Here is a 24145-nt window from a genome sequence, read left to right as displayed (position 1 = left end):
CGGGCATCATTACCGCCTGCGTGAATCGCAGCTCGACGGAACCTGGACTTACTCTGAGCTAACATCCTAAGGTTCCCCTCGATGTCACCAACTCGACTGTAACAACACCTGACTGTAGCCGCTGGGAGCTCCACGTTTCTAACTACAGAAGAGCTGATAACCAGAGTTGAGGGTTCAGCGGATGTGTCGCTGAGGGGGGAGAACCTATTACTAACCTGGAGTCTCGGGTGTTCTACGTTTTTGCATTTAGCACTATGTTTCCTCCCAACCGGTACAAACCCCTGTGTGTTTCCCGGCTGCTGTAAAGGCTCTGGGGTGCTAACTGGGTTAGCCCTGGCAGCGCGGCCCGCACTACGAGTAACAACCTGGCTAGCCGGCTTAGCTTCCACTGTGTGGAGCCGCACTTCTAACTGCTCCAGCCTGGCCTCCAAGTCTAACACAAGACTACACTTAACACACCTACCACTATCTTCACTAAAGGAGGCAGGATCCTCACTAAACATATGGCACATGGAGCAGGAGAAAGGGGGAAAGGCAGAAGGAGTGTTGGCCATGCTAGCTTCTAAGCTGAGGCTAGCGGTGTTTAGCTAAAGAGAAGTAGTTTATTTAGCAAACTGAGAATAAAGTGAACAGCAAGCAGTTAACAGTAGTGAAATTTGCTAATAAAAGGTGCTAGAAGTGTGTGAATATTAAATCAAATAACACTTAAAGTAAGCAATAGTAGTCAGGCTAATGCCAAACGAGCAACAGTCAGACACGACCAGCACTGGATTACACTCACCCGGAAATGACGTCACAGGAATGTATACATTTGATAAATAGAAAAATATAATAATAATAGATTGGATTTGTCTGCGCTTTTCCAGACGCATAACCCTTGTGCTATCCTATGATCCCACCCTTACATTGACGTGTTCTCCTACCATGACAAAGGTGGATAAAGGTGGAAAGATTTCATGTAATCCATGGACACCAGTGAAGATCACAAATCATTGAAGAAAAAAGGTTCAGAGCACTGTCTTGTGGGGTCTAGGTGACCCCACTCCCAATGTTAAAATGCCTAGGATAGCACAAGGGTTACAGTTCTTCATGTGTCAATTATTCATTCATACTTGAGGAGTCTGTCAGTCTCAGCTGCCCTGGGACAGACTGACAGAGGCGTGGCTGCCAGTTCACGCCTACGGCACCTCTGACCATCACATTCATAGACAGTCACACACCAGTGGAGCCACACTGGAGGAAGGGAGGGTGAAGTGTATTGCTCAAAGACACAACGACAGTTGACTGGAGGGAGCGGGGATCGGGCAACTGACCCTTTGACGACCTGCTGAACCGCCTGAGCCACTGCCGCCTCACAAAATGATCACAAAATTGATTCAGAATTTCAGATGAAATTTGAATATATCATTTTTGGCCTACGTAAAAAGAACACAAAATCAAACATAAAACTGGCACTTAATCTTATTATAATATTTGGTAAGTTTCATATTCACAAATTTAAATATTCTTCATCACAACTTTTTCCCCCTATAATAATTAAAGATTTAAAATCTTATTTACCAACCATTTCTCACAGTACAAACAAAAATGCCATGCGTATATATGAAAACTGTCTGTCTTTGAACATCTTCAATGAATTGTAATGTGTTTTGTAATATTTATTTTGTAATATATATTGTTTGCCATCACCTGGCATTCTCATTGTTATGGCTGTTGTTCAATAAAGTATTAAAAAAAAGAAATTTTGTAATTGAAGCAAAGCAAAAGTCGTGTCCAAAACAGACATTTCAAATCTAAAACTAAATTTTTTATTCATTTATTTATAAGTATTAATTTGTGCACAATATTATTTTTATGCATACGTTTCTTATTGACAGTTTTCTTACCCCACTAAGTCCTTTTATTTTTACGGTGTTTTTTTTAATGGTCAATCTAAATATTTCGTTGTTTTTTTTTTAATAAAGTGTGCCTTTACCTAAATGGGAGCATAAACTTAAAAATAAAGAACAGACAAAAAGAGGTCTTGCTGACATTCACAAACAAAAACAGGGAGAATTTCTAAATTTAAACCTCCAATATAACTTGTGGGTCGTTTCCTTTTAAGCATAATTAGGCAGCTTTGTTTTCCTTGATTGCAGATAGAATGTTTTGTCTTTGTGCTTCCTGCTCATTACCCATTCAGACTCAACACTGACCTTCCACAGTACATTCCCTTCAGTTTATTTTTCTCTTTCTTTCAGAAGAAAGACAGAGTGAGGGTCATATTCTAATGAGAAGATACAGTCGTTTATGAACGCTAGGCAACGTAACCCTTGTGCTATCCTAGGCACTTTAACGTTGGGAGTTGGGTCATCTAGACAGTTCATTGACATGACGTCTAAATCCACTTTGAGACTGTGCTTCACATCACAGACACTGAGTGAATTCTGGCTGAGTGTAGAGAGGCAGTATCCACTCTTAGGACAGAAGGCAATGTGCATTCTTCTTCCCTTTGCAACTTCTTACCTTTGTGAGATCGGCTTCTCTGCTAATGCGTCACTAAAGACCAAGTACAGCTGAACATTGAACAGGAGCTGAGAGTTGCACTGTCATGCTGTAATCCTTGTGCTGTCCTAGGAACTTTAACAAAGCGGAGTTGGGTCATCTAGACCCACTAGACAGTGCTCTGAACCTTTTTTCTTCAATGATTTGTGATCTTCACTGGTGTCCATGGATTACATGAAATCTTTCCACCTTTATCCACCTTTGTCATGGTAGGGAGAACACGTCAATGGAAGGGTGGGGTCATCTAAGATAGCACAAGGGTTAAATAAACTCTAATCTGCTTGTTTGGACCACATTGACCTTGGCTTTGCTTTTATTGGCTGAAGACACCAAAATAGTGTCCAAGGCTGAACTAACCTTGTTTTTGCTTTGTTTTGTGATGGGACCACAGTCACACAAGACCAAGGCTGAGAAAGCATTGTTTTCTCTTTGTGAAATACACTGACAGGAAATAGGAAATGGATGGAAACAGACAAACACAGAGTGATCGGAACTTTCAATCCCAGGCAAAGATGGGAGAAAGAAAAAAATTGCAACAAAACTGCCCTAATCTGTTTTTCTTTTAAACTCGTGACATTAAATGCAGATCTTGTACAATATTTTTAATGAAATAATGTAAGTAATGAGAATAAAAGAACTGTACAAACAGACTGTTGTGTCAACACGAAGAAAACATGTAGAGGAGAAGACATAAGCCATTTGTTGATTCATCTATCTAAAGATTCCCAGGTCAGAGGAGAAAATGGATATATCAGGCCTCGGGAAGTGGGCATGGCGTTCTGTCCAGGCTCACTTGTTCAACTCATTATGCAACTATTCTGACCATCACTTTGCCGGACCCCTCTGGCCGCAACGCCGTTGTTTCCACAGAGGAAGATCAACAAACGCTGAAAGTGTAGGTCAGACAGGCGGCGAGCTGTAGCGGATCTCCGTGCTGTACTTGTCTGGCGTCTCGGGCAGAGGAGGCTTTATCAGCTTGTTGTGCTTCTTGATTATCTCCTCGTTGGCATAGATGGGTGTGTCTGTGTCGTCAGAGTGGTAGCCTGACTGATAGCCACTCGTCTGATTGGAGGACTCTGAACCCAATGACTCCTTGCTCTTGCAGCGCAGCAGTTGGCTAGGGAGTCAAGTTGAGATTTTCAAAATTAATCTCTAACAAAAAATATTTCTGATCAAACTAGACCTGGAGATGGATCCAAAGCTAGTTCTTCTTTGTTTCTACAATCATACATAGATAAAACAGTTTTTGGTTCACAGGTTGTCACTTCACCATTTTATGGGTTACAATGTAAAAGCTGTGTTTGGTAAAGTCCTTTTTTCCACCAAAGAAAAACGGTGTCATTTCATTTTTTCATTGTTTACATGAACTCATAGATCCCTATTGATGCAAATATGCATCAAACCACTTCTGCTCCAAACTTACCTTCATTTAGCTTCTACATGAAAACAAAAATACAAGTGTTTTTTTTAAGCTGGAAATATATTTAGGTATCAAGGTGTTAAGACTTAAGGTAAAACATCATCAGAACTTAATTTTTTAAAAGTGTTCCGCAAACACTTTTATGGTTCTTCTTCTAAAAAAAATGTTGATATAAAATAAAATGGTGTGAATGATTCAACCTTTTAGTTTTATGAGTAATGACTGTCTTGAGTTTTTTCTCGTGCTAACTTTTCTTGACCTGAGACTAAAGCTTTGATAGGAAAAGAAGTCCTGCAGCACTACGCAAAAAACCGTGACTGCGGGTTAAAGGGTGATGTTTATTCCTCACCTGAAGTTAGGCATGGCCGAGGGATGATGGTTCAAACTCTTTCCTTCTTCTATGGAGAAACCCATCCTGCAGTCCGGGTGTCCTTCCTGCAGAAGCACCACAGACACTGGTTAGTGCTGCATTCCTTTAGTTAGGCTTCACATTTTCTCTAATTTTTAAATTCAAACATTATTTAAAAACCTACCATTTAAAGTCTGTTGATCCACAGGATCCACAGGACTAAAAATATCAACTAAAACATTTACATTAACATGTACTTTAAAATTGAAAAAGTTTAGAAATCCTTAGAGTATGCAAAAAGGTATTTGGTAGTACATACATTTAATTTTATTAAGTATCAAGGTAATTTAAGGCACATATTTCTTGCATGCTGCCAGCAGCGGTTTTAGGCACGGGCCATGCAGGGCTCAAATTTAAAGGGGGCAGTGGTTCAGTGCATGAAAATAAAAAACAAAAAATCTGCCCCTTTATTGGTTATCTCTTATATCATAGTTTGGAACGGCCTAAAACCAGCGAATTGGCGCCTCCTGCAGCTGCATGGTAAGGAGAACACATCAATGTAAGGGTGGGGTCATAGGATAGCACAAGGGATAAAGAAGACATCAGCTCCGTGGAGCAAAAAGTTCAGGGTTTTCTGCGGTAGAAAGGAATCCAACTGGACTGTCACTGGACTTTAACGGCGTAGAGGGTTGCCATACTTTGCCTAGAAAAAGTGCGAAGGATAAACCAGCCACTTTTGTGTTTGTCAACAGAAAGCAAAAGACTGCTCTGCTCAAACAAGGCAGAAAGCTGAGAGGAACAGACGTTCCTGTGAACGAACATCTTACAAAACACAACGCTGACATCGCTAAACAAAGCACGTTACCTGAAGAAAAGTGGAAAAATACAAAGCACCTGGAACAACTAACTGCAAAGTGTTCATCAAGCTGAACGGGAGCCCCGAGAAAGCTAAGGTAGTTTTGATCAGGGACATCAAGGATCTGGACAAATACTAAATGTCATCTGATATTTCTGAACCTTGTGGAAAATGAGGTAACACACTGACACTGCACTATCCCTCAGAACAAATCTCAACACAGCCGTCAACACCAAGAACACAAAACAGAAGTTCTTATTCTGACTAATTAAGGATGGAATCATTGGCTTACACTGATCACAATTTACAGTACATGGATTATGACATTGACCCAATCAACCATTCTTCTCTGCCATCACAGATAATTGCAGTTACTACACTGACGAGCAATATAACTTTAACATTAAATGTAAAGATAAGTTTTCACTTGTTCATTTCAAAATGAACAAAATTTTAATAACATTAGGGAATACTTGTGTCATTTTTCACAACGATTTTGTGTGATAGCAGCAGAAACATTGTTCCATGCAGAGATGGGAGTTGAAAACTTTAATTTGGAGGGTTATGAACTAAGATATTGCAAAAGACTAAACAATGGTGGTGGAGGAGTTGCTCTACATGTGGATAAAACTCTGCATTTCAGAGTAGTGAATAGCATGAAGGCTGTTGTTGACAATATGCTTGAATGTGTAACCCTTGTGCTATCCTAGGCACTTTAACAAAGCGGAGTTGGGTCATCTAGACCAGTGTTTTTCAACCTTTTTTGAGCCACGGCACACTTTAACCTTGACAAAAATCCCGCGGCACACCAGCATCCCAAAAAAAAAAAAAAAAAGCAGAAACTCATAGTCTGTTTTGATCTACAGCCCCCCCCCCCCCCCCCCGGCAATCTGACGTGCATTTTTGTGATAATTGTGGCAGAAAAAGCAGAAAGTTGCAGACGTTTTTTCTAAAAGAAGTAATAAAACTTAAGTTACATACAAACTGTATGTTCGTTGTGGTTTCAAGACGTGTAACAAGGACGACTCGTTGTACGCTGAGGCGCTGTCCCATCCCTTTAAGCCAACGCATCATGGGAGATGTAGTGTTAAAACTGCCACAAAACGGCAGAAAGACTCGCGTCTCTGAGCTTCATGGTTTTGTTCACTTGTTCCACGGTCTGATACCGGATTCTGTGGAAAGCTACACCGCTAAAGACGAGCTTTAGCTGGTATTTTTGTTGGAACTGAGTGAGTTATGAGCTAAATTGGAACAAGGAAGTGAATACTTTAAACACTTCTGATTGGTCAGACTGATGACATGTGATTAAGCCTTCAAGAAGCTGCGGGACTTTTCAGGTAACAGTTATAGCTGCAGCTAAATCGCGTTACCGTCATTCTTATAAAAATGTCTTTAATAGAATCAAATAAACACAAAGAAAAAAGTATTTCATGATCTTTCATATTCCTAACTACTCAGTGTTTTATCAGGACCTGTTTGGATGAACAAAGAGCTGATTTCCTGGAGATGGGAAATGTTTTTAGATCAATTAATGAGGGCAATTTTCCACGGCACACTTGACCATCTCCAACGGCACACTAGTGTGCCGCGGCGCACTGGTTGAAAAACACTGATCTAGACCCACTAGACAGTGCTCTGAACCTTTTTTCTTCAATGATTTGTGATCTTCACTGGTGTCCATGGATTACATGAAATCTTTCCACCTTTATCCACCTTTGTCATGGTAGGGAGAACACGTCAATGTAAGGGGGGGGGGGGGGGGGTCATCTGAGATAGCACAGGGTTAACAATGGAAATCTCTCAAGAAAATCCAAAAAATATAGTTGTCAGTTGTATTTACAGAACACCTGGCTCAAATATGGATATGTTTACAAGCTGGATGGAGAAAATATTAATAAGATAATCTTTGTATGTGGAGAATTTAACATCAACCTTTTGAATCCTCATCAAATTAAAGCAGTTGGAGAATTTATTAATACCATGTACAGCATTAGCTTATTTCCGAGAATATTAACACTATGATAATCCTAATTGAAACTTTATTTTTTGTGGTTCTCATTTCTCCTAGGTTTTTATCTTCATTTTATTTCATTGAAGGTTTTCTTTCTGGTTTACTGTGTGTGGGTTTCAGTCATTTCAATTAAAAGGGACTTCCTGATAATTGCATATGTAAAGAGGTTTCAGGAATGCAGCTCCAACCTCCAACCCCCTTCAGGAGAAAACGGTCTTTGATCTTCTGAGGCCATTTGGTTGTAGGTCTGACTTGGATCATAAATCAATCATCTCAATCCCTGGGAACCGCCACAGGCATCTGCTCCCGTGTGAAGAACAAAGCTCTAGGATCGACTTCCTGCGGTGACAGTTCCTGCCACCCATGGGGATTCCATACCGTGTCTATCTGTGAGGTTCCCCCCCAGAGACCAGATGCTGTGATTCTAAGGATGGGCTGAAGGAAGAAGGCGGGCTCCTCTGTCAGCCAATCACTAGCGACCAGAGGCGGAGATTCGGCGGCCATCTTGCTCCCGGGGGAGGATGTTCTGACCACATGCTTAAAAGTCTGAACTCAAGGAATTTTCCTGTGTCTCCAGACAAGCTGCATGTGAATTCGGAATGTAACCTCTTGCGTATTGCAGGCCTTGATTTTGGACACCCAGATCGATCTGTTTTTACTCTGTTTTTAGAAATATTGTTAGGGAATAAATTTGTTAAACTTAATCCGACCGAATCCCGTGGTTTTCTTCTTCTCGACTTTATTGAACATGCAACAAGGAAAGTAATCTCAAAGCGACAGATTATATTTTCCAACATTAATTGGTGACCCCTGAACGTGAAAAGTGGGGAAGAAACGCGGAAGCGCAACGCGGGTAAGAGGACCGATAGTGGTTTATTATGAGATTTCTGAGACTTTCGGCGAAAAGTCGGTGACGCTCCCCCCCACGTGCTTGACTTCCCTCGAGGCCTCACAAACAAAAGGTAAAGCAGGAACCTGTTCGTAAATTCTGCATATTGACCAGGTTATTCTCTTAGTGAATAACTCAAATTTTGGGGAAGTGAAGTATGTGGACGGCATAGCGCACCTGTATAAGTTTTGTGGTTCACCCTCCTGAAACAGCAAATTGGACTAAGGAAATTCATGAAAATTAATTAGAGCTGAGCAAATTGTGCAGGTTTTGTGTCTGTTTAGCCTGTCAAAATTGAATAAATAGTAAATTGGGAGTGTGTGATATTTGGATTACGTTAAAATTTAGTAGGTTTTGCGTCTGTTTGAGCCTGTACGAAATCCCGTACGAAAACAACAGTGTTACTATAGGAACTAATTTTGCGCGTTTTAGGATTTTCGGAAAAACCAGGAAGGCAGCGAACCTTCACAAATTATTTTTAATGCGTAGAGAAACCACAGAGGGATTCACAGTAAAAATGAAAGGTGCACTAGACAGAAAATATGAGGAAACCGGTGTATTTTGTTTTGACGACAGACGACGCTGCCGACTTGACTTGACAACAGCGGAGAAAATGGCTTGAATGAGGATGAATGGGATGAAATGTATGCGATTTTGGAAAGAATGGGATGAAAGAGTGTTTGAAATTTGTACATTTTAACTGTATTTTCCACATTTCCCTGTGTATTGTCTGCTCTACGGACGCAGCCATCTTGTTCATCATGTTTACATCGAACGGACCAATGACGGGACGTTTTACTTGTTTTCGAATGTGTAGACGACTGTGATTGGTTTTGACTGTACCACGTGGTAAGCGTGACGGAGTCCTAGCAAAATGGCGTCAACGGCTGTGATTGGCTTTGTTTGTACCATGTGGTCGGCGAGACGCGTCCCTGACGACCAAATATGACGGAACGTGCTGAACTTTTTCATGAGGAACATTTGAAGAGTTTGGGATGTAATTTGCGGTAAAATCATGATCGTCGTTATCGAGCGTGGTAATGACCTCGGTTGTAGTTTAAAAACAAATGTCAGTGGGTTTTCGGTTCGCCGAAAAAGGTTTTTATGTTGCACAGCGCCTCCGACAGGAGCCTCTGCCGCAACGGCGAGATCAACGTGCATGGTTGCAGGGTCTAATACATTTGGGGTAAAATAATTTTGTAATTATTTCAGTTTTCTTGTGAATACATGTCTCTAATTTGTTTGTATGTCCTAATAACCACGATTAAGTTCAGTTTTGTTCGAAGAAGTATTATTGACATTTTTAATTTGTTTAAGTTCGTTTTTCTGTTTGTTTTGATCTTGTGCACTGCTGTTTGAATGAGAAGCGAATGAGTGGTGGTTTTGTTTGTTTGAATCATAATCAATAGTATTTGAAAATTGTTATCAGAATGGGGAAAAGGACGAGGTAAAGGAAAGGGAAACATGGTTTTTGAGGATTTGGAAGGATGTTGCAATGTAGAGACAAGAAATGTGAGGTGAAAAGCAGGAGAAATGAAAGGCATTGTAAGTGAAATGGAGGGTCTGTGGGCATGGAAAGGTGTGGTATGAAAGTGCAGGGTATGGTAGAACAGGAGAAGAGGGAACATGAGTGTTAAAACGCTAGTTATGAACGATTCATTTCAGTGAAATGGTTTATTTTTGTTTATGTGTGAGGTACCTAATTTGTTGTGTTATGTCTTTTGCAAAAACGGTTAAAAGTTATTGTCTTTGTATTGATTGTCTGTGTTTTAGAGTGTGAATTGTGTTTTTGGTTAAATAAGGGAAAGCTTAAATTGTGGGATTTTGTTGCTTTTAGTACTTCTCCAAATTCTTTTTGTAGGGCAGCAAGTCCTTAATGGTAAGTAAGAACAATTTGTCTTTGTTTCTTGATTAAGAGTGAATGAAAAGCTGCCAGAATGCATGTAAGACAATATATTTTTCAAAGATTTTGCTCCAGGTCCGTCATTTCGGACAAAGAAAATTTTAGGGATTTTTCCCTTTGCTGGTTTTCATTACTGATCAACTGACTGTGTTGGAGACGGTGAAGACTGAACAGGACTAATACATTTCTAAATCTCTTTCCAAGCAGAAGAGCAGCCCCCCCCCCCGAGATCTCATAAAACTTTAGGCAGAAAACCCCCCTCTGTTTTGTGGGTGAGTGACAAAAGACGCAGAAGTTTACCATCCTCCGCACCTCTCTACCTTCACAGGAGGGAGCCGAGTCAGCAGTGACTGACCCCCAGAGCACATTTGAAGAAACGGGACAGGAGAGAGGGGGAGGTTGAGCAACTGAAGAAAAACAATTCTTTACCTTGCTGAAATAATTTACACAGGATAAAAGGTGTTTTAAAAAAGAAAAGGAAACTAACATGAATTTTGACTTTCGATGCCCTCAGAGACAGCAGTAGTGACGTGTCATGCTCAGCCATTCGGAGACCAAAACAGGAGGACGGGTGGAAAAATCCTGGGAGAAGCAGGCCACCCAGGGGACCCCAGCAGCAGTTGGAAATGGCATCTATGGCGCTCTGAACCCTGACAGCCCACAACGAGGTGCCCAACAGCAGAATGTACAGACCAAGAGGCAGAGGGTCTGGAGGAAAAATGAACAGTACCCATGACCACTCCAAGCCCTCCTCCACCATGGCGAGGACCACAGGGCAAGTCGGACAACACCACTTGATGCAGGAGCCATTGTCTTTTTCAAGCTCAAAGGTAACCACTGATGAGTCTACTGGACACTCTACCTGCTCTGACAAATGAACAAATGACTCCTCAAAACCTGCAAAAGACCATCCGACTGACTTTTGACCAGATGGTGGAACATTCATGCGTGCATTCACCAAACACGCCTGTGAATCTGTTGGGATGGGACAGTCTTGTCAAAACAGGAGACAGCAGACTGGATGCCATGCTGGACACCACAGCCGACCCCCACTGCAGACATGTAAAGGGCCCTGAAACGCCAGGTGGTTTCGTTAATTTCAGGTTTGAAGCCTGGACTCCTGTGTTTTGAAGCCTCCGAATGGTCTGACCTGTACACTCCATTATGACAGAGAGCATGATTAACAGTAAGAAGTATTTCAGCAGGTAGAAGACCACACGTGGCATTTGGACTACACTGACATATATTAACCCTGAGGGCGAGCGGCTTATTGTGCATTCATACACTCACAAATGCAATGATAATAGCTGTCAGACACAGCTGTATCTCACATAGGATTAGACTAAGCAGGACATTAACAACACATTGGTTAAATTGTGTTTTTTCAGGTGTTCACTTTCCTCCCTCAATAAAAATGTACAGGTTAATTTTGCCGTTCAACAACTGAGCAGAGAGGAGACGGCTCATGAAGATGCAGAGGTGATGTTAAAACGCTCTCTGATGCTTCATGGTCCACAGGTTCAGTTGATGTTGGTTCATGCTTCACTGTCCCCCCGGTGGTGATTCAGGTCATTACAGGAGCACAGGTTTTTAGATCTCAGTGCAGCTGATTGAAAGATGCAGATGAAGGAAACTCAGTCTGGGCTGTGGAACTATAGTGTCATTGAATATTCGTATTCTTCATAGTTTACTTTAGGAAAGCGGTTTTAAAAGCTGATGGATCGTATGGCATATAATTTAAGCTAATGTTAATTTAAGTTGATGACGTCACCATTATTATAAAACCTATCCGTCCCTGATCCATATTGCATGCTGTCACCTTTAACCTCACAAGGTGTTTGTTGCTATTGACTTAGCACACGTTTTCTTTTAATGGAATCATTACATAAAAATAGCAGACCATTGTTCGCATTATAGTACAGAGGGGTTCATAAAATCCTTCTTGCATTTTTGATCACTGTTTAAAGTCTCTCTGACAGAACATTATGCTATAAGAGGTTTGTGTTTTGCTAATACAGGTTGATGACATCTGCCTGCAATTAATGAAAGATCTTCTGTTGCAGCTGTATTATTTCTTCTTGTGACCTTGCCTTTTACAGGAGCGTGGACAGGACGCCTCTTCACCTTATCGATGCACCAAACAGTTTATTGTTTTCATGATTTTGCTTTACATTTAATTCGTTTTGTTTGTGTCCTGGGGTTTAACCCCAGGCCAAGAGAGGGAGGTAGACAAAAGAGGTCTTAATGATTAAAAGAAGGACATTATTTTATTATCGTTTAAATGTATTTGTCTAGAAAGAATGTTTAAATAGTAATACAGATTGACCATTTAGAAAGAATGTTTAAATAGTAACACAGATTGACCATTTTTAAAATTTTAAAGCTTTGTGTGTCTGTTCATCTGATTTTTTTCTCATCCACAGCAAGGATGAGTAGGTTCTACGACTGGGTCATTAGACAACAGCCCATAATAAACTTCTTTCTTTTTCTTGAATTTGTATTTTCCCCACTTGTGTTCTTCATAAAACAGCACGAGGGGAAGCAGACCTTTGAGAAGAGAAATGTGGTGGACCTTTTCCATCATATTTTCTCTTACTGCGCATGCGTAAATTGATTCTTGTCTCATTGTCTTTTGTGTTTTATTGTTTTTTATTTTTTTATTTCCTGACCCTAACACTAACAAAAACTTAGACCCACAGCAGAATCATCTTGGCAGAACAGTACCACAGCAGTGGACACCCCAAGTCCTTTTGCAGCCGTTCTGTTGATTCACCATGTGTCACATCTCTGATAACAGGCTTATTGAGAAGTCCATAGGAGGCCAGGTCCAAGCTTGCCAGAGCTTGTGGGACATGCAGAAGGAGGACGCGAGTGTTCGAGGCCCGGAATGACCTTTTTTGGACTTTGTTACATTTTATAAAATTGCTTACTGTTATGTTTGGCAATTTTCTTTTCTCTTTTCATCGTCTGTGTGATTTTGTTCTGCTTTAACATTTCTCAATTCCCCCCCTTAATTCCAGGTGTTCCTTTTCCTTACAGGAAGTGCTATTTTATTGTCTTTGTATCTTTTACTTTTTAGAATAATTTGAATTTTTATTTGTGCATTTTCTTTATTTACTATTTTTTGTCTTGTTCTTTGTAAACGCCAATGTGCCAAAGATCCAATGAAGCATGAGTGTCCTTAGGGACGGTCGCCGATGGGGCTCGGGGCCTTAGCATGCATTTTTCCTGTCCAACTGAATGTTTCTTAAAGATCATTAATGCAAGCTCCACAGGTTTTTCGCTGCTGAACTCATAAACGGATCATCAACACCTTTGAAATGCACATTGGTTCTGTTTATATATTGTGAGGGCTCGAGACCACAGCTGATTTGATTGCATGATGTGATAATGTGTTTTTATTTTTTGTGTGACCTCACTTCGTGAGGTCAAGAGAGGGAAACTGAAGGAATTTATTTTTTGTGGTTCTCATTTCTCCTAGGTTTTTATCTTCATTTTATTTCATTGAAGGTTTTCTTTCTGGTTTACTGTGTGTGGGTTTCAGTCATTTCAATTAAAAGGGACTTCCTGATAATTGCATATGTAAAGAGGTTTCAGGAATGCAGCTCCAACCTCCAACCCCCTTCAGGAGAAAACGGTCTTTGATCTTCTGAGGCCATTTGGTTGTAGGTCTGACTTGGATCATAAATCAATCATCTCAATCCCTGGGAACCGCCACAGGCATCTGCTCCCGTGTGAAGAACAAAGCTCTAGGATCGACTTCCTGCGGTGACAGTTCCTGCCACCCATGGGGATTCCGTACCGTGTCTATCTGTGAGGTTCCCCCCCAGAGACCAGATGCTGTGATTCTAAGGATGGGCTGAAGGAAGAAGGCGGGCTCCTCTGTCAGCCAATCACTAGCGACCAGAGGCGGAGATTCGGCGGCCATCTTGCTCCCGGGGGAGGATGTTCTGACCACATGCTTAAAAGTCTGAACTCAAGGAATTTTCCTGTGTCTCCAGACAAGCTGCATGTGAATTCGGAATGTAACCTCTTGCGTATTGCAGGCCTTGATTTTGGACACCCAGATCGATCTGTTTTTACTCTGTTTTTAGAAATATTGTTAGGGAATAAATTTGTTAAACTTAATCCGACCGAATCCCGTGGTTTTCTTCTTCTCGACTTTATTGAACATGCAACAAGGAAAGTAATCTCAAAGCGACAGATTATATTTTCCAACAATACTTTCTTTATCCCACAATGGGGAAATTCTTCTCCGCATTTTGACCCATCCCCTGGGGGGAGCGGTGAGCTGCAGACTAGCCGCGCTCGGGGGTGACAGCTAGCTGTGGAGAGCGGGGATCAATCTGCCAACCCTTCGGTTGTTGGACGACCTGCCGCCTGAGCCAAAGTGCCGCCAATCGGTGTCTGGTGAATTACAAAACCAAGAAGAATAACTGAAAGTTGTGCAACATTAATTGATAATATATTTTCCAATGACATTGAAAATAAAACGGTGAATGGGTTGCTAATTAATTACATTAGAGACCATCTTCCAGTTTTCACAATATGTGACACAGTATATGACAGAAGTTATGTCAACCACAGGTTGCATTTCTCAATGGGATACACAAGAATTTAAACAGAAACCTCCATCAATGCATTTAAAGCTGAGCTACTTGAGCATATTTGGGATGTAATTTATCAAAAAGAAACTGTTGAAGAGGTTTACGAGTATTTTTACTGATATTTGGTACATTGTATGATAAACATTGTCCAGTTAAAAAATTCAAGAAAAAAATTAAGTATTTTCATTGTCCATGGATTACAAAAGGATTGCAAAATGCATGTAAAAGATTACCCTTTATAAAAACTACTTAAAAAAAGAGAACCAAAGAGGCAGGAATTAAATATAAAGAAATACAAAAACAAATTAACGTAGATCATAAGAACATGTAAGAAGGAATATTAAGGAAAATCTTTAGAGAAAAACAAAAGTAATATCAAAAATTCATTGGGCATACTTGATACTATTCTAAGAGGTAACAAGGAAAACACTTGTCCAAAATACTTAATTAGTAAGACAAAGAAATAGATCAAATGGGGGATATTGCTAAAAGATTTAATTTTTTTGGAAATGTGGGACCTAATTAGAAAAACAAATTCTGGATCCAGGAACATTTGGAAAAGACGTGCAAATGTTAATTATCAGAAATCCCAGTTCAATGGTTCTTAACCCAGTTACTAAAAAATGAAATAAAAAATGCCCCTCTCCTCCAAGCTGGGGTCCTCTACCAGAGGCCTGGGAGCTTGAGGGTCCTGCAGTATCTTAGCTGTTCCTAGCACTGCGCTTTTCTGGACTGAGGGGTCTGAGGTCTTTCCAGGTATCTGTTGTAGCCACTCCTCCAGCCCGAGTGCTCCAATTACCACGGGCACCACTGTCACCTTCACTTTCCATGCTTTCTCCAGTTCTTCTCTGAGTCCCTGGTATTTCTCCAGATTCTCATGTTCCTTCTTCCTGATGCTACCATCGCTTGGCACTGCCACATCCACCACAACGGCTTTCCTCTGTTCTTATCCACCACTACAATGTCTGGTTGGTTCTCCATTACCATCCATTCAGTCTGGATCTGGAAGTCCCACAGGATCTTTGCCCTCTCATTCTCTACCACCTTCGGAGGTGTTTCCCATTTTGACCTTGGGGTTTCCAGTTCATATTCTGCACACATGTTCCTGTATATTATTCCAGCCACTTGATTGTGGCGCTCCATGTATGCTTTCCCTGCCAGCATCTTACACCCTGCAGTTATGTGCTGGATTGTTTCAGGCGCCTCTTTGCACAGCCTACACCTTGGGTCTTGTCTGGTGTGGTAGATCTACACCTTGGTCTTGTCTGGTGTGGTAGATCTACACCTTGGGTCTTGTCTGGTGTGGTAGATCTGAGCCTCTATGGCTCTGGTGCTCAGGGCTTTTTCCTGAGCTGCCAGGATGAGTGCTTCAGTGCTGTCCTGTAGGACTGCCCTTTCTAGCCATTGGTAGGACTTCTTGATATCAGCCACTTCAATTTATGGTCCGGTGGTACATCCCATGCAGGGGTTTGTCCTCCCATGAGGATCTGTCCTCCAGCACTGTATCCTCTCCATTCCCTGAGACATTCACTGAGCACACTGTCAGTTGGGGCCTTGAGCTTGATGTACTCGTGCATCTTAGATGTTTCATCCTGGATAGTAGCTTCTACACTCACTAGTACTCGGTCTCCTTTCTTGCGGCTAGCACACAGTCTCAGAGTGCTGGATTTGGGATGGAACCCTCCATGCATGGTGAGGAGCTTTCGTGTTTTAACATCCGTGGTCTGTATCTCTTCCTTTGGCCATCTTATTATTCCTGCAGGGTATCTGATAACTAGCAGTGCGTAGCTGTTTATTGACCTGGTCTTATTTTTGCCATTGAGCTAGCTTCTCAGGACTTGCCTTACTCGTTGGCGGTAAATAGCTGTTGCAGCTTTCCTTGTTGCCTGCTCCAGGTTGCCAATTGCCTGCGGAATTCCAAGGTACTTGTAACTGTCCTCAATGTCTGCTATTGTTCCTTCTGGGAGTGAGACCCCTCCTGTGTGGACTACCTTGCCTCTCCTTGTCACCATCCGGCTGCATTTCTCTAGCCCGAATTACATTCCAATGTCAGTACTGTAGATCCTGGTGGTGTGGATCAGGGGGTCAATGTCATGCTCGCTCTTAGCATATAGCTTGATGTCATCCATGTATAGGAGGTGACTGATGTTGGCCCCATTTCTGAGTCGGTATCCATAGCCAGTCTTGTTGATTATTTGGCTGAGGGGGTTCAGACCTATGCAGAACAGCAGTGGGGACAGAGCATCACCTTGGTATATCCATTTGGTATAACCCTTTTGCGCTGCAGAGAGGCGGCTGCCTGTTGCAGCGGCTCCGGTTTGTTTAGGACGTTCCGTGTTTTTGTCTTTAGTATTTATTTTAGTCTTGTTCTTTTTTTGTCTTTTGTCATTCTCTTTTACATGCTTCAGACATCACTATAGCCAACAGCATGGATTTTATTCGCTCCAATCTTCTGTGGCTACTTTTTTTACTACTCTCGTTACTCCTCGTAACTGAGTGTAACCCGCACGGCGGCAAGTCTTTTGTTTACACTCGCGATCAGCTGTTTGCTCTGAGCGGGCCCTTTCTGCCGCTGGGCTTTAGAAACGACATTCCTGGAGAAATCTTGAAAAGACGGCGGGGATGCCGGGCTGGAGCCCGGGTCTAGGCAAAGAAGTGAAAACATAAGCCCGCTGTCCCGGCGATCATAACGGGGAATGTACGCTCTCTGGCTAACAAGACGGATTAGCTGGCAGCAATGATCAGCACCAGAGGGAATACCGGGAGAGCAGTTTATTGTGTTTCACTGAGACGTGGCTCCATCCAGATCTCTCGGACCACAGTGTCGCTTTACCCGGCTTTGCGACCGTGCGAACGGACAGAGACGCCGCTGCATCCGGTAAGAAGAAAGGAGGGGGATTAATACTCTACGTGAACGAGCGATGGTGCAATCCAACACACGTTTGTGTCAAGGAGCGACTCTGCAGCCCGAACGTTGAACTACTGGCGGTCGGATTGCGGCCTTACTATATGCCCCGGGAATTTACATCCGCCATCGTGGTTACTGTTTACATTCCACCATCAGCTGATGCTGACGCCGCGACTGATGTCATCAGCAACACCATCTGCAGGAACAACAACCAAACGCATTTATAGTTATCACGGGGGACTTTAATCACGTTAATTTGGACGGGACTCTTACTGAATTTACGCAGTATGTGGACTGCCCCACCCTTGACAACAAAACCCTAGATCTGCTGTATGCTAATACCCTGGGAGCATACAGCACTACAGCCCTCCCCCCCTTGGGAGGTCTGACCACAATCTTGTACTGCTTTCTCCAAAGTACATTCCTTTGGTCAGGAGAATGCCCCTGTCCAAAAGGAGGGTGAAGAAGTGGACTCCAGAGGCTGAGGAGACCCTGCAGGACTGCTTCGAGTGCACAGACTGGGATGCTCTTTGTCTGCCCCACGGTGAGGACATCAACAACACGACTGACTGTATCACGGAACACATTAAATTCTGTGAGAACACCATCATGCCCACGAGGACTGTCTGCTGTTACCCTAACAACAAACTGTGGATTACAAGTGACCTGAAGGCCCTTTTGAATGAGAAGAAGAGGGCCTTCAGGTCGGGTGACAAGGAGTGGCTGAAAAGGGTGCAGCACCAGCTGAGAGACAAGTTGAGGGAATGTAAGAATACCTACAAGGGAAAGCTGGAGGCAAAACTCCAGCAAAACAACATGAGAGAGGTGTGGTCTGGGATGAAAAGGATTACTGGATGCGGGGGGAGAAGCAGATTATTTGAGGGCGACAGAGAAAGAGCTAACGACCTGAACACCTTTTTCAATAGATTTAGCTCTCCTACTGCCCAGGTCCACCCTACCCCCCCTCCGGCATCTTTACAACCACCCACCCCTCATTATGCAACCCCCCATCAACCCCCCTCTCCCTCATCCTACTTTTGCCTACCTGACCAGACTGAAACCACCCCCGACCTTGCACCAACCCAGCCCCCCCCGGTGACTGTGACGACCGACCAGGTGAGGAGACAGCTGGAAAAAAATCAACCAACGAAAGGCTCCTGGCCCAGACGGCATCAGCCCCAGGATACTGAAGTCCTGTGCCGCCCAGCTAGCCACTGTTTTCCAGCGCCTCTTTAACCTGAGCCTCAGTCTGATGAAGGTGCTGGCCATCTGGAAAACTGCATGTCTGATTCCTGTTCCCAAGAAGACTGCACCCTCTGGACCCAGTGATTACCGTCCTGTTGCCCTCACGTCCCATGCAGCTAAAGTGCTGGAAAGGATTTTGTTGTCCCACCTGAGACCTCTGGTGAAACCATCTCTGGACCCTCTTCAGTTTGCCTACCAGCCACGCCTGGGGGTGGAGGATGCTGTTATTTATCTGCTGCAACGTGGAGGGGGGGACACTGTGAGGGTCACATTCTTTGATTTCTCCAGTGCGTTCAACACCATCCAGCCCTGGTTACTGGGTGAGAAGCTGCAGCGGATGGCTGTGGACAGCGCCTTGGTCTCCTGGATCATTGATTACTTGTCAGATAGGCCGCAGTTTGTGCGGCTGGGCAGTGTCCTGTCTGACGTGGTAACAAGCAGTGTGGGGGCCCCACAGCGAACTGTGCTCTCTCCCTTCCTGTTCACTTTGTACACCAGTGACTTCCAGTATAACTCAGAGTCTTGCCATCTTCAGAAGTTCTCTGATGACTCTGCTGTTGTTGGCTGCATTAATGGTGGGCGGGAGGAGGAGTACAGGGATCTTGTGGATAAATTCGTGAGATGGTCTGGAGAAAACCACCTGCTGCTGAATGTGGAAAAGACCAGAGAGATGGTGATGGACTTCAGGAAGAAACCACCAGCTTCCCGGCCTCTCAGCATCTTTGGCAGAGAGGTGGCAGAGGTAGAGGAGTACAAGTACTTGGGAGTAACCATCGACAACAGACTGAGCTGGAAGAGCAACAGCACTGCTGTGTATAAGAAGGCCAGCAGCAGACTCCACTTCCTGAGGAGGCTAAGGTCCTTCAACGTGTGCAGAAAGATGCTCGAGATCTTTTACCAGTCTGTTGTGGCCAGCACTCTGTTCTTCTCGGTGGTCTGCTGGGGTGGCAGCATATCTGCCAGGGACAGTAATAGACTGAACAAACTGATCCGTAGAGCTGGCTCTGTAATTGGTTGTAAAATGGACACATTTGAATCTGTGATGGAGAGGAGGACTTTAAATAAGCTGGTATCCATCTTGGATAATCCTGAGCACCCTCTCCATCCTGTATTGGATGGTCAGCGGAGCTCCTTCTCCAACAGGCTAAGGCAGCTTCGCTGTCACACAAACCGCTTTAGGAGATCTTTCATACCTCACTCCATTGGACTCTATAACTTGTCATCCATGTGCAATAGACAAAGTCATTTATGGTCTGTCTTTCTCTCTACTGATGTGGCACGCAATACAACTGTTCTTTTTCACTGATGTTTCTTTCTGATTGATTGTTCTGGTTCTCTGTTGTCGTCTATTGTGTGTATGTTTGTATCTTGAGCCTAACGCCGACGCTGCAACAACTGAATTTCCCAAGCTGGGATCAATAAAGTATCTTTATCTTTATCTTATCTTTTCTTATCTTATCTTATATCCCGCATTTGATGGACACTTGTGCAAGTGGCTTCCCATTGGCTTCAAGGGTGGTTTTCCACAGCTTCATTGACTTTCCTATGAAGGCTCTTAGAGTCCTGTTGATGTTGTACAGCTGCAAGCACTCAGTGATCCACGTGTGTGGCATTGAGTCATAGGCTTTCTTTCTTTCTCTACAGGCTGTGCACAGGTTGGTGTGTCGTGTGACTTGCAGTCTTGAGCGACTGTTCTGTCAACAAGGAGTGGGAGTTGGCTCCTCTGGAGTCTCTACCAATGCCCTTCTGTGTGTTGCTCATGTATTGATCCATGTGCCTATTTATCTTGGTTGCAATGATGCCTGACATGAGCTTCCTTGTTGTGGACACACAGGTTATTGGCCGTTAGTTGGATGGGACTGCGCCCTTTGAGGGATCCTTCTGGATTAGGATCGTTTGTCCTTCCGTTTGCCATTCAGGCTGAGTCCCATCTCTTCGCAGCTGGTTCTGTGATGCCAGGCGCTCGTGGAATGTGGTGAGTTTCTTTAGCCAGTAGGCATGTATCATGTCAGGGCCCGGTGCTTTCCAGTTCTTCATACCTGAGACTCTTTCTTGGATGTCTGCCACTGTGATGGTTACTGGATTCTGTTCAGAGAGGTTGCTATGTTCTTTTCTCAGAGAAAACAGCCACTGGGCATTGCTGTTATGTGATGCCTCTTTCTCCCATATACTTTTCCAGTACTGTTCAGTTTCCAGCCTTGGTGGGTCTGCTCGGCTGTTTTGACCCTGCCACACTTTCGCAGGCTGAGTTGCGAACAGCCTGTTTATCCGTCTGGCTTCATTGTCTCTTGTGTACCTCTTAAGGCGGCTGCTCAAGGCTAAGAGCCTTTGTTTGGCAGTTTCCAGTGCTTCAGGTATGGCCATCTGGCTGTATTTCGTAGGTACTTGCTTTCTCAATGTACCTCTTTGAGCCTCTGTCAGCTTACTCACATCCTTCCGAGTTGCCTTGATTTTGGCCTCTAACCGTTGCTTCCATGGTGGGTATTGTTTTCTTCCATGGTTGCTCTTATAGCCAAGCATCTCAAGGATCACTGCTGCTGAAGTTTAAACCAGTTCATTGGTTTCTGTGATTGTTGTGGTAGGAATTGCCCTCAATGCTTCATTCACAGTTTCCAGAAAACTTTCAGGCGGTACATCACTTAACCGTTGTAGTTGGTGTCAGGGTTGCCTAGTGCCATGATCTTGTCTTACAGGTCAGTTGCTGCCTGTTCAGCATATATGTAGTTGTTGGGGCTGTGTACCCAAGCTCAAGGTGGGAGTGTGGTTTAGAGTCCTCTCTGACCTGCTGTTCTGGCTCTCCCGTGGTATTGCAATTGTATTGTATCTCTTCAATCTCAAGTTGTGATAGGAGTTGCCGTTTCTGGATGTTAGAGCATTGGGCTACCAGTTGTTTGGCAGTTAGCCTTGATTGTGGGTTTCGAAGTATCCATTCATTCCACATTCTCTGCATGTCATCCCTCTGGGTCGGATTACTTGAGTAGTAGCATTCTAACAGAACCTTGTTCTCACATCTAGTCCATTTCCATCTTGTTCCAGTAGCCCACTTTCCCTCAGGGTGCTCTGGTCCCCCAGCACCTGACACAGACCTTGTTTGGCCAGGCGACGTCTGAGCCGGCATGACATGTGGTTCATTGTCTCTCATTTTGCGAGGTAGGCAATAGCGTTAAGGGTCTTGCCCAAGGATGTGGGGTCGGGGGGGTATTTTGGCCCACTCCTCATGAGCAAACGGCTCCAGTTGTCTCAGGTTTGACGGGTGTCTTCTCCAAGTGGCATGTTTCAGCACCTTCCACAGATGTTCAATGGGATTCAGATCTGGGCTCATAGAAGGCCACTTCTGAATAGTCCAACGCTTTTCTCTGAGCCATTCTTGGGGGTTTTTGGCTGTGTGTTTTGGATCTTTGTCCTGTTGGAAGACCCATGACCTGCGACTGAGACCAAGCTTTCTGACACTAGGCAGCACATTTCTACCCAGAATGCCTTGATAATCTGGAGATTTCATTTTACCTTGCACAACTTCAAGACACCCTGTCCCAGATGCAGCAGAGCAGCCCCAAAACAGAACTGAGCCTCCTCCATGTTTCACAGTAGGGACAGTGTTCTTTTGGTTGGATGCTTCATTTTTGAGTCTACCAACATAGAGTCTACCAAAAAGCTCCAGTTTTGTCTCATCTGTCCAAAGGACATTTTCCCAGAAGCTTTGTGGCTTGTCAACATTCATTTTTGCAAATTCCAGTCTGGCTTTTTATGATTTCCTTTCAACAGTGGTGTCCTCCTTGGTCATCTCCCATGAAGTCCACTCTGGCTCAAACAACCACGAATGGTGCCATCTGACACTGATGTACCTTGATCTAGCGACGTGACTATTTGTCTACCTTTAAATAGGCAGACTGACTGATTATGGGTTTGAGAACAGCTGTGATGTCAATTAAAGGACATACCTGAGTTCATCATGACCCCTGGACAATTAGTTCTCAGTCTTTCATGGAGGTACCATCATTTTTGTCCAGCCCTATTTCATTAGTTTGTTTTTTAAATAACTGTGTTAATCAACACCTCAAAAGTAATGGCTGATTTTGATTATTTAATTTTCAATAAATTTTAATTTAGTTACTTTTGAACGTTTCAAGTCATTTCAGAGATCATTGTGGACTTTCTTTCTTTAACTGAGGGGTACCAACAACTTTGTCCACCACTGTATAATAATAATAAATGTAAAAGAAAACAATAATAATAATAATAAAATGAAAAATAATTTTAAAAAAACAAGGGAACCCCTTAACCCCTGCTGTGGATGCATCGCCAACCCCCGGGGGGCCAGGCCAAGCGCCAAACAACCGGCCACGGGCGAAACACCGTCAGGGTTATTCCAAATGGGGGTGAGTTTGCATTGAAATAATGTGTGGTTGTTTTTTTTAAGAAAATCCCACCAGGCTGTTAGAGATGAGCTGATGTTTAAATTTTTGAAGCATTTGTGTTGTTTAATTTTAGAACCGAAAAAAGGTAAATTAGACATATCTAGGTTATCACCAATGTTCCCTCTAATTTTTCACGAGTCTGAGCAAGCACACAAACTCTGTGAGCTGTCCCATGGACCAATGTGAGCAACATCAGACCTTCACACTAAGGTCATGCTGACATTGCATCCGTCCAAGTTAAAGTTTGTTAAAAGAATCAAAACGATCGCATTTACATTTCTTTGTTTTTTATAACTTTATTTATTAAACATTTATTTTGTATTAAACAGACATACAGAGTGTATAATGAAGTGTCAGAAAAAAGCAATGTGTAAAAAATAAACACTCAAATGTCAACACGTCCCATCCACCCCCTTCAACAACCCCCAAGAGGCCAAGTCAAATACAGAAAATAAAAATAAATAAAAACACAAACCAATTAGGCATTTAAAAATTAGAAATATGTTAAAGGAAGAGAAAAAAAGGGTATGCATTTACATTTCTGTAATAAGACCTTTATTTAAGTGCACAGATTGTCCCAGTTGGAAACCCCTGTCCCTTTTCAAAATGGGTGTGAAAGTCCTCCTTCTGGAGTCAGGGCGGGGCTCCTGCTCTGGAAGAATAGAGACGTACATCTTTTAGAGATATAAATTTTGTTCACATTTAACTTTCACATCTTGCGCAATGACATGTTCCATTAACTCTAATTTATAATTACTAGTAGTGATAATCCAAAGTGACTCCCACAAATAATATTTATGCAGTTTTTATTAGCATATACTACTCAGGGTTAAAGCATTTCACTATCAAAATTCATAATAAATTCATATTAAATGACTCTTGAATAAGCTAAAAAGAATAGAAAAAAAAAACTCACCTTAATTTTCCCGTCTGTCTTTCTCACGTCTCCAATGGTTGTACACCTTGTCCAGGTCGATGACCTCGTCTGCTTGCAGCTT

The 24145-nt window shown here is 42.9% G+C and overlaps 1 protein-coding gene across 2 annotated transcripts in view; it reads right to left on the bottom strand.

The window, feature by feature from the left end:
• Positions 1 to 2952: 2952 nt before the first annotated feature.
• Positions 2953 to 24145, bottom strand: part of kdr (kinase insert domain receptor) — a 66984-nt gene continuing 45791 nt past the window's right edge. The window contains exons 29-30 of one of the 2 annotated variants that reach the window (XM_023953886.1): positions 4314 to 4399; positions 2953 to 3661 (exon numbers count right to left, since the gene is read on the bottom strand). In XM_023953886.1, coding sequence (XP_023809654.1) covers positions 3445 to 3661; positions 4314 to 4399 — 303 coding nt within the window. In that variant the 3' untranslated portion in view covers positions 2953 to 3444. The remainder of the gene's footprint in view (positions 3662 to 4313; positions 4400 to 24145) is intronic. The other variant, XM_023953887.1, reaches the window with a different exon arrangement.

This window comes from Oryzias latipes, chromosome 4 (genome assembly GCF_002234675.1).
Source record: "Oryzias latipes chromosome 4, ASM223467v1".
NCBI classification, from domain to species: Eukaryota; Metazoa; Chordata; class Actinopteri; order Beloniformes; family Adrianichthyidae; genus Oryzias; species Oryzias latipes.
This window is presented reverse-complemented; position numbering and strand designations above follow the sequence as displayed.